Source organism: Spea bombifrons, chromosome 2 (genome assembly GCF_027358695.1).
Source record: "Spea bombifrons isolate aSpeBom1 chromosome 2, aSpeBom1.2.pri, whole genome shotgun sequence".
NCBI lineage: Eukaryota > Metazoa > Chordata > Amphibia > Anura > Pelobatidae > Spea > Spea bombifrons.
In genome coordinates this window covers 130,422,714-130,438,390 of record NC_071088.1, presented here as the reverse complement: position 1 = coordinate 130,438,390, position 15,677 = coordinate 130,422,714, and the positions used below count along the sequence as shown (strand labels likewise).

The 15,677-nt window shown below is 38.2% G+C and overlaps 1 protein-coding gene across 1 annotated transcript in view; it reads right to left on the bottom strand.

Moving 5' to 3' along the window:
• The window catches only part of TRPC6 (transient receptor potential cation channel subfamily C member 6), a 45,522-nt gene that overhangs the window by 2,309 nt on the left and 27,536 nt on the right, over positions 1-15,677 (bottom strand). The window contains exons 5-9 of the mRNA XM_053456513.1: positions 14,551-14,767; positions 10,784-11,017; positions 9,327-9,591; positions 8,272-8,467; positions 4,076-4,279 (exon numbers count right to left, since the gene is read on the bottom strand). Of these exons, the coding sequence (XP_053312488.1) occupies positions 4,076-4,279; positions 8,272-8,467; positions 9,327-9,591; positions 10,784-11,017; positions 14,551-14,767 (1,116 nt within the window). The remainder of the gene's footprint in view (positions 1-4,075; positions 4,280-8,271; positions 8,468-9,326; positions 9,592-10,783; positions 11,018-14,550; positions 14,768-15,677) is intronic.

Sequence of the window (15,677 nt, the reverse complement as noted above, 5' to 3'; positions counted from 1 at the left end):
TTTTTTATGGCAGGGTTAAAACAATTCTTTTACATGCATTTATTTTTATATAAGAATATATTTTTTTGTTGAATGTGTTCATGAATTCCATACATACAGTACAAAACGAACCTCTTTCACATTCATGCCACATATACCATCTGACCGGATTTTTATAGAACAGAATTATCTATCCCCGGGCAATGATGTTTTATCACAATGCGGCTGAGTTTGTCCATGCTTCCGCATTTAATTAAATTGTGAGCCTCAGATCATGTGTTGCTGCATAAGTTTAGATAAACCAATCTCTGTAACAGAACTTTGAATAATATAGTTAACTGTTGGGTATGCCCCGAATTTTTTTGCAACAAACTAAAAAATCTAATCAACAATGCAAAATCATGGATTTAATATTAACCACAATTTTTTATAAAGTACCTTCAACCCCAGATAAGTGTGTTTTGAAGAAAACCCAAACGCTAGAACAAAAACCTCAGACAAACTCCACTGTCCAAAATAATCAAAACATATATAATAAAGAAAGAAACATACAAAATAAAAATATGATGAATATTAAGAAAAAAAATATAGAAAATACTTTTTAGGAATACGTCTTTAGAAGTTCCACCAAGTCTACTGATGCTGTGTATTGTAAATAAATGTAGTCTGGTCACTGAGATAAATGAAAACTATAATAAATACTCTAGTTAAATATGTAACCATATGCCGATCTAAAACTAGTTAAATATTATGGAATATCATTTTCACCAATTACCTTGATCACAGTAATAAGTCATGGTCCATAAAATGGGAATAATGAGCCTGGCTTGTTATTGGTCTATATTACCTATATTATATATGATATGTATGAAAATATGTATGTATGAAAATGTATTTTATGTATGAAAATGTGGAATAAAGCTGTCAAAATCAGTATTCTGGGGTCTCACTAAAGCTAATTTTGTTATTTTCTCAAGAAATGACATAATGATGTGACTTTACTAACCAAAGGTTGACTCTTCAGTCATCTTCCTAGTTATTCATTGGCACAAATGTTAAATGTAGAACCCTATCAAGTACTATCATCAATTCATCAAATTCACTCTCCTCACAAGGGAGGATTTTGTTAAGAAAATCACTTTTAGAGTTGTTTCAACCAAGCTTAGCTTAAACGCCCTAAATGTAAATGTCATATCTCAAATATTATTGATTTGTGAACAGACCTGTACGCCATTGGTATTTATTTATTTTTTTTAAATCCCTATTTACCCCAACTTCTGCAGGGAAAAAAAACAGGTTTCTACAAATATGATTATCAGGCTACTTGTGCTATAAACAAATGCTCACAAGTGGGCAAAAGCCACAAGGTTTTGGTGGTAACCCATGAGAAAATATTTTGAACCAGCTGCTACTTCTACAAAGCTCCATTAATGTGATTTTTCCTAAAAGGGCTGAATAGATAAGATTTGTACATTTAGCAATGAGTATAATTGGAAGACAACAGTCAAAACCATAGAATCTCATGCAAATCGGCTACTATATGAAATGATATACACTAAACCCCGGAAGAGGGGTTTTACGCATTCGTATATTCATTATATTATTTATCATGGAACTGTAGAATGGGGCAAACTGCTTTAACATATTTTATTCGTTATCGCCGTTCTGCTCAGCTTTACTGAATTGGTAGACCAGACGAAATATAATCTGGCTATTGAAACGCTCCTTATGAACAAGCATGTATTTATTGTGGCTGTCAAACAATATTGGATGAATCCTTTGTTGCTGAATTTTCTGAGTTACGAAACACTTTTTATTTGCGCCTCACTGCAGACTCGTCACAATCGCCTCGCAAGCAGATGTCTTAGCACAGTTCTCCAACGTGGGATTGAAAAATATCGAAGTATGGGAGACACTGAATACGAATTCTTGCACTAGAGCCCGCAGAATGCAGAAAATAAATTTTTACTTTCTTCAAATATGTATATTTACTTGAATCACTCAGCAAACAGCTCTCTGGAATATCATCACTACATCATTTTGATATGAATTAATAATTAATATTTTATATTATTATTTTTTAATTTATTAATTATAATTTATATTAATTCATTTTTGGGCTGTGTGTGGTTTATACGTAACAATTCTGCAAGTGATCACCTGTATGTTAGCTACATCATTCATGCCAGTATCTGGGACAGAAGCCACTTAGGAATCCTCCAACCTTGTGTCAGGTCTTGACTAGCCATAGGACATCCTTGGCAAGAAGTTAAGGGGCCACTGTGGCCAGGACAACTTTTCTTTGGCACAAGTTATGTAATCATTTAACTTATTTCTGTTTCCGGTCCAATCCTGCCCAAAGTACTCTGTTGTACCATATAGTGGAGCAACATTCAAAGTAAAGATAAGCTTTTACGACTTTTTACGTCCCTTCTTACATGTGAACACAGACCTCTAAGATATTCAAACCTTATGCGACTCCACCTCTTACTCTATGTATATGGGGCCAATACAAAAATATACATTTTTCTTTTCCCACCCACAGTGCAACCCAAATGGAGCAGGGACGGGGAACTATCTTTGGGGGATATGAATAAAGGATATTTCTGGGGCAAAGTTCTAAATAAAGCCTTGTCACAATGGAAACCGGTGGGATTATCAATGCCGGAGCTCAGGATTCCTCTTTATCCATGTATTGCCCAGCCTCTATGACGGGTTAATTTAAATACTTTCTCCAAAATGTTATTACCGAACAAGTAATCTTTCATACTTATTTATTATTATTTCAGGCCATCTCAACTCAATAACGTTAATCACAGAATCTTCACCCAGTACTACCATTGCGTGATAAGTCAACCAGTCTCTTGTTATAATGTGAATAGCAATCAAGTCCAATTTATATTTACACATTCTTTGGGCTGGGGAGAATCACCCTAAAAACGCTATATGCAAAAAAACACAAATGTCTCTGATTTTAATTATATTGCAGAAGTTTCATAGGAGACAGAACAACCACAACTGGACTAGGATGAGGAGAATGGAGGACCACGTGGTGATCAAACATCATTCATATGGAAATTGCAGAGGGCAGTTTCTTGGCTAGTATTCATTACGATGCGGAAATGGTGTAATTAAAGACATTGCATCACATTGAATATTACAAAAGAGCTGCCAAGAGTGTAATGGCTTGAGGAGATAATATACCTAAATTCACATAGAAATTCTATAACACTTAAGGGTTCTACTCACTAATGTGTTGCGTTGTCATTCAAGTCAAGTTGTTAAATGAACTTGATTGCTAACCACAACATTAACAATGTTCCAGCCCATGTTCTAAATGTAACTGTATTAAGGGGGTTAATAAATATACAATTTGGCATTTTTTCCCTCAACTCAACAGTGAAGTTAACAACCATGGGGACTGTTCTTAGATGTAAACACGGTCCTGCTGGACGTTAAGTAGGGTATGATCAAATGAGCTACACAAAACCCTAACTTGCATCTGACTACAGCTTTTCTTGACTTGACGGGGGAAATCCTGAATATGGGAGTGGGAAGAGGGAATGATGGTAGCGGAGAGACAAAGTTAAGGGGTGTGTTTGCATAGGAGGGGAGAGATATACGGGTAAAGAGTTGTTAAGGGCTCAGTTGGTCAGGGTAAGTAGTGTGAATTGGATTCTGGAGGGTATGGGGAGCCAGTAGAGTGATTGCAGGAAGCACATGCGCACTGGAGGGCTGACACTGAGAGTGGCTAGACTGGAGGTTAGCTCCCAAATGAAGGGGCTACGAGAACATACGGGTAAGTTGGTTCACTTGTCACAGAGGACTATGGCGGATGTGAGCTTGAGATTGCTAGGAAGAGCCCTAAAGAGCCACTGTGGTAGCCTGAGAGTCAGAAGACATAGGAAGATGTGGTCTGTCATGGAGAGGCTACTGGGTCGGTGCTGTTTTGGTGGATTCTTTTCTTTTTTAGGGGGTGGCATCATTTGATTCTTGGTCCCAGACAGCGCAGTATCTTGGGCTAGCCCTGACCTCAAGAGATTCCCAAGGTAAAATATACATAGAAAAAAGAATAAGGTGTAAAAGTAAAATGTACCTTATTCATCTCAGAATCTTCCTGCAAGCCCTTAGTGTGGCAAGAAAACAGTTTATACACAATTGTTTTTATTCTGAGTCCAATATACACAAAGGATTTTGGACTTGGAACCAAATTGAATGGAACCGGTAGAGTCCTCCCCTCTTCAAAGTAGGAAAACCAAAGTTTAGCCCTGGCGAATTTCCACTCCACATCCGCATCATCCTAAAAGGAGAAGAGTTACATTTAGTTTAATATATATACACCAACAGTACTTTAACTAGTTTTCAGAGGGTGCAAAATGTACGGCATAACCTGTTCATGAGCATAGGATATATTTCTCATGTATTGTATTCTATGTTCAGTCTAAAGGGCACTTATAGAAGCCCACATGGCATATGAAAGTAAAGCCACCCTTTTCTCCAAATTATGTGGGGGGGATGTGGCAATAGGCGGCAGGTTTCGGGGCCAGTCCTGGATGTGTGACTGGCCCAGAATTGTTTGTAGTCATCTACCCACATTAGCTGATTAGCCACTTGGCGCCCACCATAAAACATACCCCACTGGATATGCCACATCATCTCTGGGTATCAGATGACATTACTGGACCTTGAGGGCAGTGCTTTGCTTTCCCCGCTCCCCACCCAGGTGCATGCACCTGTTGTTTAGTCATGGAAGGAGCTAAAATTAAGGTCCATCACTAAGTGGTGGCCCTCTGACCAAAGGGCACAGTCTTCCCTATAAAGAATATGTCCCTAAAGCATATACTCTTAGCTCTCGCAATACATGATGGATCTTGTAAATCATTCTGAGCTCACTAGATTTACTATAACAAATATTTCCGTGCAGCCCGGTAAAATACCCCTTCCTTGACCAAACAAAAATAGCAGGGAAGCTATCATTAGATCTTTTCCCCGTCAGACATGGCTTGCATCCGCTGCCTCGTATCAGAACTAAATGAGGTCTAACTATAATCAGAAGTGTTTTCCTTATTAGAGTCAGGCTACATCCCTACTGTAAATACGTGCAATGCCTTTCATCTTCCTCACTCGTGGCGAAACACTAACTCCGGAGAAAAATTTCAGTTGCTAATTACATATTATCTGATAACGGCTGATTTTTTTTAAAAAAAAACCCAGAAGGCAACAGGTAAATATTTTATATAGTATGTGATCTGGGTTACGATACAGTCTCATTCATGTGTATTAATAGTTTGTGTTAATTTAAGAGTCGGTACCACGCTATTTAAACGATTGATTAACGGTTCCATCCCCACGTTTTTTTCCCGTCAAAAGATGGTGTGATTCACTACTGAGGGGATTATTTGGTAATCCCCTAAGTGTCAGATTAATGGGATGTATCATGATACCCTGTGTCTATTACTCTTCTGTTTTAACTAAACAATGCTGGCAGTTCTAAGGATCTGGAACCGTTCTCTGGTTGAGGTCAGTGTTCTGAAAAATGTACAGGCATCTGTGTTCCAACAGTTGAGCGAAACGCACAGGTTCTAAGTGATTTGGGAAATTAACACCATATGGGCCTGAATACATTATTACCTGATGCACATGGGAGTTACTAATGTAAAATAAAGCCTTAACAAGCTTGTTGACAAAATCCTTGGAAAACTACAAAAATATATATCAGAGGGGTGAGGAGAAGGGGGGGGAGGAAGGAGTGAAACAGAATATAAGGGAGTGAGGTAGGGGTAAGAGAGTGTAAGGAAGTTAGGTAGGCAGAATGTATGTATGTATGTATGTGAGTATGTTAGCATGAGTGTATATGTCTGTGTTTGCATCACTGTATATGCCTTGGCAGGAGTAATTCTGCTAAAGGGGACATTTTAGACAACGCTCTGCTTTCAATTTTGGGAGAAGAGTTTGGAGGAGACCCTTTTCTATTCCAGCATGACTGCGTCCCAGCTCACTAAGCAAGGTCCAACTTCACTGGCTGCACAGAGCCCTGACCTCAACTCCATCGAACACCTTTGGGATGAACTGGAACAGAGATTGCAAGCCGGGCGTCTCGTCCAACATCAGTGCCTGACCTCACAAATGCTCTACTGGATGAATGAGCAAAAATTACCACAGAAACTCTCCAAAATCTTGTGGAGAGCCTTCCCAGAAAAAAGTGAAAGCTGTTATAGCTGCAAAGGGGGGGACCAACTACCTATTAATGTCTATGTACTTAGAATGCAATGTTATTAAAGTCCCTGTTGGTGTAATGGTCAGGTATCCCAATACTTTTGTCCATATAGTGTACTTTTAGTCATTCAGTGTATTTAATTAAATAGTTATTTGTAGGAAGTATTTGGGCATTCAGCAACACTATGAATCAACTTTTTAATGTGTATAGTTACAAAACAGTTAAATTCAGAGTAGGTGGAACAGCAACTTTAAAATACTCCAGACTACTATGACACCGTCTACCCCCCTCATGTAGACTCTGCTCCATTAATTATGATGCGTTTATCTTTATTCTCTATCTCATCCTCAGCGTCGTTTTAGGCTTTTTCTCCAGTATTTTAATCCCTTGCAGCATTTTCTCTGATTACAGTTTTGCCGTCTCTTTGTGCGGAGGGACATTGCAGGCGGCTGCTCTGCTGTCTTCGTCCTTCACGCAATGTCAGATAGAAGCACTAACACTGCCTTTTAAACAAATAACTTGGGGTCCCTGTTCCCCTCCGCCTCTCTTTGCCCAAAAGAGCTCTCACGCTGAATTGTTTACGGGCCATGGCAGATCCCTAGCACCCTACAGAGAAACAAGGTCGTTGGATCTTCAGCCACCTAACACTTAATAGTAGGGTGACCTACTCAGTTATATATCCCACATACTGAAGGGGACAGAACCTTGTTCTGGTTAGCAACATGTAAAATGTATACCTCTCCTCAAAAAAGGATGATGGGGTCACCCTAGATAATAGGTCTGGCAGGCTATGCATTCTGTACCCACATGAGCACAACTCTTGAGTGAGCTCAACTAATGCGAATGCATTAAAATGAAACATGGGAACCAAGTAGACAACCTGCCTTTTGATGCATTACCGAAAGTTTTTTATTTCACATACATGACGGAACAGCGTGTTTGTCTAATTAGTGCCTAGTAAAGTAGGAGCTGCCTATATTGAATATTGCCGGCCTGGAATGACGCTGAGCTTTGCATAACTAGACCCTATCATTGTTGGTAAGATACGGTATTCATTGCAGAACTTGATGCTGTTTTTTTAGAGCATTTATTTGGATCTCTAAAAATAATTATTATCTTGTGTAATCATCAAAAGAACCGACGGCTTCATGCACCTACTTCCTTCCCAGTCAAGAAAAAGGGCGGCAAACAAATCTGCTTTCCCATTCTTACACCTACAGAGAGTAGAAGGTTCTACTTAAATAATGCAGTGAATTTCGGTGCTTTCAAATTATTGGGATAAACGGCCCTGCTTGTCTCTAAAGCCTACATGTCACGATATTCCCTTTAGGATTATTGATAATCTCTGTTTAAACGCGGCATGCCAGTAAATAATAAATACGCATACTCTGTAGACACGTATATCTGCAGAACATTCAGTGGCCAGGGATGCAGACTCATTGCTCTTAAAACATAACCGGTTACTTACAGTGACTCTTAAAACAAACCATACATATTGTATGAAGGAAACAAATCAGAAGAACCAAGAGCTACTGGGAAAAAACAAAGTAGGCTGGGGGCTTCTCTTCAGCTGGAACGTGGAATTTTTGATGCTATAAAACTGCGTATCGATACCGCAGTTAATTGAAGGTATTATACAAAATACCGTGAATGACAAGAAATCGCAAGCACAGTTAGCTTTGGCAGGAGTGTAGAATTGAACTCTTTCGGTTGCGTATATCTGTATGATGTCCATGTCTACTTCTGTCCCATCAGACAACCCCTTTGCCAATATCTCTCTTTCCTTGTGTTCTGAGCCCCTCTACTTTAACTTTCTGGACTCCGAGGAGTATTACAGTATAACATCACATTCCACTTCACGTCTCCAAGTAAATTAATCCAAACAATGGGGCAGCACCGATTTCAGCCTCTTTTGGATAGACGCCATATGGATAGCCTGTCTCCCCTCTTATGGATGCCGGTGACTTGGGTACACTAAGTACACTGCCGTATGGTTAGGCCATGTTACCATCAAACTAGAACACAACAATTATACATTCCGAAAGACTTATTCTAAATAAATTGCTCCTGTTTACCTCGATCTCTTGGAACGAACTGTTAATCATTGCGATGAGCATGTTCAGCAAGACAATGACCATGGTTACATTGTACACGCCGTACAGCACATAACCGATATTCTCGATGAATTTGTGTCCGTAATTGATTACGACTGATTTCACTTCGGAAAGTCCAAAAATAGCCCAGAATAAAGTCTTAAAGCTTTCTTCAACTCTGGAAATCAACAGCAAAGTCTCGGATCAGTTAATTCAGAAACGTGAAAATGTACCAACAAGCAGTAGTTGACACCTTTCATTGGCCAAAAAGAGTTTGCGGCCTTGGATATCTTTTCTTAAGACACAGAAGAGACCTCTGAGGTCCTGAAAGCTTATATGCCTTACATCTTCTACGTTGGCCAAATAAAAGGTGTCAGCTTTCATTCCCGAACCCACATTTCCGCATATAATTCTAAATCACATTGTATATATTTATTAGTTTAAAGGACTAAGTTCCTAAATGTACATTTTATGTAATATAATAGTTTCACATCAATAACTACATATATAATAACAATAACTACAATAAATTATGAGATTAAAATTGTTTTCATACTGAATGATGGTATTTATTAATGGGTACGATTTGAAAGAAAAAAAAACCTGCCCCCCCTAATATACAGTATATATATATATATATATATATATATAGTATATACAGTCTGTGTAGATACACTGAGAAATTAGATATTAGGGGTCAATGTCAAGACATTTAGAGGTGTCCTTATTGTGTTACAGTAGGGATTGTCATTAGACATGGACTGTTGATGTGCCCTTTGAACGTGGTCGCTAATCACTGATTTAGACCATACTTTTTGGGGGGAGGGGAAGGAAGTAGCTGTGAGTAAATGTTAGCATCAATAATGTAGTCCCATGTTTTGTGAATAATACCCATTACTGCTTTGCTGCGATGGGGGCAGGGTACCTATTTAAGTGTCTATAGTCTCTGATGACCCATTAGGATATTGGCCATTAGGAGATAGCTTTTAGATAGTACTTGCTGGGTGTGCATGCATTTAAGAAGTTCTCTCACTTACGTGGTAAAGGCATCGTTTTGTTTGGCTCCAAGGTAGTAAGAATACAGATTAAACATTCCGATCATAAAGGCCACAAAAACCATGATAAATATCACCATGAACTTGAAGATATCTTTGACAGTCCGTCCAAGTGATATCTGTAGAGGTCCAAAGCTTTCGTTAGCTGGTAAAATGTAGGCAATTCTGGAGAAACTTAAAACGACGGCGATTGCATAGAGGCCTTCAGATATGATTTGGGGATCTGACGGCAGCCATTTTATTCTGGCTAGAAGGAAAAACATAAAAATACTCATAATTACAGATGTAAACATTTAATAAAACAGTTAGGTTGATGTCTTAAAGTCAAAGAAATAAAAATACAAGGTAAGCCACTCATTAACATAAAATATCTCCCAAAAGTGTTGGTTCTTGTGGAAAAAGTCATGAGTGGTCCTGGGTAGCTGCCACATTGCCATAGATAGATAGATAGATAGATAGATAGATAGATAGATAGATAGATAGATAGATAGATAGATAGATAGATAGATAGATAGATAGATAGATAAAAAATATTAGGAATTAAACCCATTGATTCATGGCTCATGGTGGTTGATATCATTCTACTAAAAAGGTCACAGCAAGGCCAAATCTTTGCACTTCAGTTATTTGTGATGCAATAAAACGACTAATTTGCTTTTGGAGCAATATGAGATTGGTTATTGATTTATTGATCCAAACCTTGGTCCACTCCTGGAGATATTTCAGATAATAATCAAACTACCTTTAAATACTTTTTAACACAAATGGGTTGATTACAGAGATAAAAAGCACAACAAAATGGTCTCGAAACATATTTTCAGCTTTGATGAATAGTTTGTCTGTATCGCTATTACTGCTCTCTTCTTTGTCCTCGAAGCTTGTTTTTCATTGCGTAGGCAGTCGACTAATTAAATAGAGGTACATATTCACCAAAATATGGCATACATAATTGGAATCTGACAACCAGTGTTTTGAATTCAAGAATAATAATAAAAGGATTGTCAATGTAGCTCCCATGTAGCTGTAGTTACAACTAGCACTTGAAGCATACTTCTAAAAAGCAAGTGTTAACTCAAGGGATTACGGAACAGGACCTCTTCTTTATTTAGAATATTGACCCTTGTAGGATGAATAAGCACATGTACATTTGCTGTAAGTGCACATTCATAATCCTCAATGCAATCTCTGCCAGTGTCTGGGTGCTAGAATGATATACCTGTCCTCGTAATATCTTTGAAGGGGGTAGGGAGCAGAATTTTTGAGGTAAAGGAGCACTTGTCTGTAATAAACATTACATAACTGTTCCTTCAAATCTTAGAAATACTTTATATTATTATTTTTTTAACTCTTTGTAGATTCATTCATTAACAATTTAAATTAACGTAGGAAAAGCCTTACGTTCCACATTTGAAAATAGCCATATGCAAAACTAAACTTACCTAGGGTGTAGTATTTTATTTCAGGAGGCAAGGTGGCACTTGCTACATCCTTGATATTCTCATCATCGTCAACATAATTTTGTGCCCGGGAGGCATGCCAGAAGGCCATAAACCTGGCAATGAATGATGCAGCGAAGATTGCCAACATTCCGAAGTCAAGGATATTCCACAGCTCAAACATGTATTCCCTGGGACCTTGTGACCAAATCTCTTTGCATTCTGACCAAATCATACCTGTAACCAAGCAACAGATTTCTAGTTATCAACACTCTCATTCTCTGGGGACTTTAGTTCCATTGCACGATAGTGGAGTTTATATTCTAGACGCACAAATATTTAACCTTTGTTATAATATTGTAATGACGGTTTTGAAATGGACAACAGCACAGAGGTCCCGATAAACAAATTGCCTCTCAAAGAGTTATTTGGCTTGAATGAAATAGAGGCCGGGGTCACACAAAAATACAATTTTTTTAAGCTAGATTGAAGACGTTGAGATATTTTTTAATGGGTAGCATTTGGTACCACTGGGGGGGGGGTTATGTTGTTCGGAGAAAAATTGTCCATAAGATACAAAGCTAATATTCAGGGTAGTGCATTTTCCTTGAATTTCTGTGAATTATGGTTTATTCACTAAAACAAGGGTTTGCAGGAAAGTTTAACATTTCAACCAACTGAATTCATTTTGACTTGTGAATGGACAAACTATATAAGAAATGAGTTACATTGATACGCAGGGGTAGGGTTATGATGCGGAGTTATCATTATCAGTCAATTTATTTCAAAGGGGCACGCTAATTTGTCTTTTTCATGAAATCTCTAATATATATAAAGATATATACACATAATTTTAAAGTATTTTACAACACTCCCAGCGGTGATCGTTTCAGACTTGTAGGACAACATATCATGGCAACACTCTGCATAAGTTACATAACAGAAATGTATTTTATTGAATAAAACCCTTCCATTAGTCATATGGGGAATATATAAATCATTAAACGTATTTATCTGCTGATTTGATTTGGTTTATTAGCAAAACTATGATGACTTCCCTCCTAATTACTGAGTTTAGGTGCACACAGGCAGCCATCTCCATAGACAAACATTGGCGGTAGAATGAGTCGTACCGAGGAGCTCAGTGACTTTAAACATTGCGCTGTTATAGGATGTCCATAAGTCAGTTCATGAAATTTCTGCCCTGCTAGATCTGCCCTGGACCACTCTAAGCGCTATTATTGTGAAACGGAAGTGTCTAGGAGTAACAAGAGCTCAGCCATGAAGCGGTAGACCACGCACACTCACAAAGCGGTGTTGCTGAGTGCTAAAGAGTGTAGCTAATTGAGAACTTCAGGTCATCCATCAAAGGTTCTTAAAGACACACGGTGGATTTCTATGATTTTGTATATATATATATATATATATATATATATATATATATATATATCTATATATACCGTATTGGCCCGAATATAGGCCGCACTTTTTTCCCGGTCTATATATGCGGTCTATATTCAGGGTCTAGCGCCCGGGCAGGCAGCGGGATTAGGATACAGATCCCCCGCAGCGGTGCAGGGGACCTGCATCCTACTGTCTGATACGCTCAGACAGCCGAACGTCCGCACGATGCATTTTACACCCCCCCCCCGACTTACCAGAGCAGACTCCCGGGTGTCTTGCAGGGCCGGCGGAAGACATCTACGCAATACGCGTATACAACTTCCGGTGCCGGCACTTCCGCTGAGTGCCGGCACCAGGAGTTGTATACACGATGTGCATAGATGTCCCCCTCCGGCCCCGCAAGACACCCGGGAGTCTGCTCAGGTAAGTCGGGGGGGGGGACAGAGTGGCAGCATATCTCGGGGGGGGAGGACAGAGTGGCAGCATTTCTCGGGGGGGGGACAGAGTGGCAGCATATCTCGGGGGGGGAGGACAGAGTGGCAGCATATCTCGGGGGGGGAGGACAGAGTGGCAGCATATCTCGGGGGGGGACAGAGTGGCAGCATATCTCGGGGGGGGGGAGAGGACAGAGTGGCAACATTTTTTTTGGTGCTTTTTTAAAGAAAAAAACTTTTTCTTTAAAAAAGCACCAAACTTTTAGGGTGCGGCCTATATACGGGGGCGGCCTATATCCGAGCCAATACGGTATATATATATATATGTCACTATCCATTTGTAACATCTTCACAATTAATGTACTCTTTGAAAAAAAATGTATTTGAAAGTATATGAGTAATAGTATTTAACTTGTTAAATCAGGTTTTTCCAATTAAAAAATAAGGGACGCTTTTCCACCTTTTCCACAATAGGCAAAAACCTTTATTCTCTTAACTTTGATTCTCCGGCAGTTTCAAGCTGTTTCAGTTCTGACTTAAGCTAACCCCATCGTCAAACCCTCTGTTTAATGTTGCTATCTTGAAGAGTAGTTACTGACACATAGTATAAACTTCTATGTGTTGTCAGTGTTCTGCCAGTTATTTTAATGGAGCTTTTCTGGAATGCAGCATCAAAGGAGAAAAACAAAGCTTGTGTATGTCTGACAATTTTCTTCCAACTGCACTGAAAACACTATAATTATCATTCTTTTATTAAATGTGAACTATGCACTACCATAATAAAATTAGTTTATTAAAACTATGTGTAGTTTGTATTTATTTCTGTCCTGAAGACCTCCCTGCTATCCAATCGGCCAGAACCAAAGTGAACCAATCGGCCAGAACCAAAGTGAAGGAATGGATTAGGAAAGTGGAGGAATTATCATCCAAATCCAAAATTTAGATGGCTGCATCCATACATATGAGTTGGGTTTACAATACATATATCTTATCTGAATTACACACATTAATTTGGAAATCAGTATTGATTTTTGCATTCATTCATATTAATAGCTGTTCTGTTTCTAATTATATTGTTTTTCTCTTTCTAATAGGAATGAAGGTGTTCTATGGAGCATATAAAAACTTTAAAAAATCAAATCTGAATTTTCACATTTGCTTATGTAACATCTACATAAGTATTCTGCTTTAGAAATTTGAATTACCTTACTGCATATATATATATATATATGTGTGTGTTAAAATTAAACATACCTCACACGAGAAATAAAATATATCTATGCCAACACATATTTTGGATTAATAGACGTAATCTGGTTTTTATCACTCTTGTTATTTGGTTTCGATTACATGGGGAAGTAGGGAAAACACATCCATATGCACTCAATCCCAGTTTATACAATTACATGAAATTTAGTCACACTTAATAATAAATAAATCATTTATTAACAGCACTCAAACCCAAACCTGCAAATATATACTTTTGTTCTGTATTTTGACCATAGCACACAAGAATACCTTGCTTGAGTTGACCAAAATACAAGACTAAACCCTTAGTATTATTTAATATTATATTTTATAATTTATTTGTTCATCTTTGATTATAGAGCGTCAAATACCATTATGAGAAAATTTAAGGTCACAGTTACCAGAGAAAATAAACTCGATAATCAATAGTCGAGAGATATATTGCAGCTTGCAGCGGAGACAATATCTAAAGCAGCAAGGATTTCATGATTTAGCAAAAAAATCGATCTCTCGTCAGAAAACACGCAAACACACGCACACACTTGACACTACGGGTTCTAGGAATTTTCTAAGAAAATAACTAATGATTAGGCTTTGAGCGATCAGAGGTTTTCTGTATCCTATGAAATTCTAGGTTTCAGGGGATATGGTATACCAAGCCATTTGCTAATGGAAAGTCTTTACCTATTACCCAGGAAATAATGAGAAGTTCCATCCAGGAGAAGCAGGATGTTTTCATTCTAAACAGCTGCTTTGCATGATCCGTGATGCTCTCATTAGGAAGGATCTTGGTGCCTTCAAACCTGTCGGCCGCATTCATAACCAGCAGACCCAGGAAAATGGTGAAAGATGCGGCATGAGCTACGAATTTCATGAAAGGGCCTCGCATTATTTTACCGAGCTGGAAGAAAGAAGCCATATATTAGACTTCATGGGGGAAAAAAACATGACTGTATTGTTGACACTAAACAGAAGACATACATCTACATGGGGTCTATTAGCTAAGCACTCATTTTTGCTGAGAATAGTCCCTCGAGGAAAATTTTCTATGTCAAGTTTAAAGGGGGGTGTTGTCAGGGTCCCCTATAACCTCAGACCACATTATAAATCCATGTATACCTACAAAACATAGGGCTATCTGCGTCCTGACTGCTCACCAAGAAGGCTGAGATCTACACCTCCACCAGAAATGTTTCATCTCATCAATTAGCTTTAGCTGTAGCATGGTGGCTGAAGTTGGGCTTCACCAAGGTTGTTGTCTAAGGTTCCTAACAGATAACCCGGCTCTACCGACCATGACACGTCACGGGCATATAAATCAATAAGGACTAAACAAGTCGTCCAATCATGAAATGACCCTTGAATGTCTATTTAAGTTACGATGATCTTTGGTTTAAGTACCGATATTTCCTCAATAGCATTACATGGCATAGAATGCAAAAAAACACATCCATTCCACAGAGACCACAATAAAGTATATTTTCCCTCAATCACACTAATTACAAAATACATTTCAAAAAAATTAAGATCACTGCATACAAATGTGAACGAGATCGGTTTTACATTTTCATTAAGTCTGCATATTAAATCAACGTCTGTAATTATTATGATTAAAATCCTAGCAAGAAGGCTTGCCGTCTGCATATTACTGCTAAATGTGTTTGAAATGAAAAAATAAATCACATCAAATAACCAGGATGTAAAATAATATTTATTTTACGATAAAAGGCCGTTAAAATGTTGCTGCTTAGTAGATTTTCAATTTTTTTTGCCAAATGATAATCTGGTTGCCAATCCAATTACATCAAAAT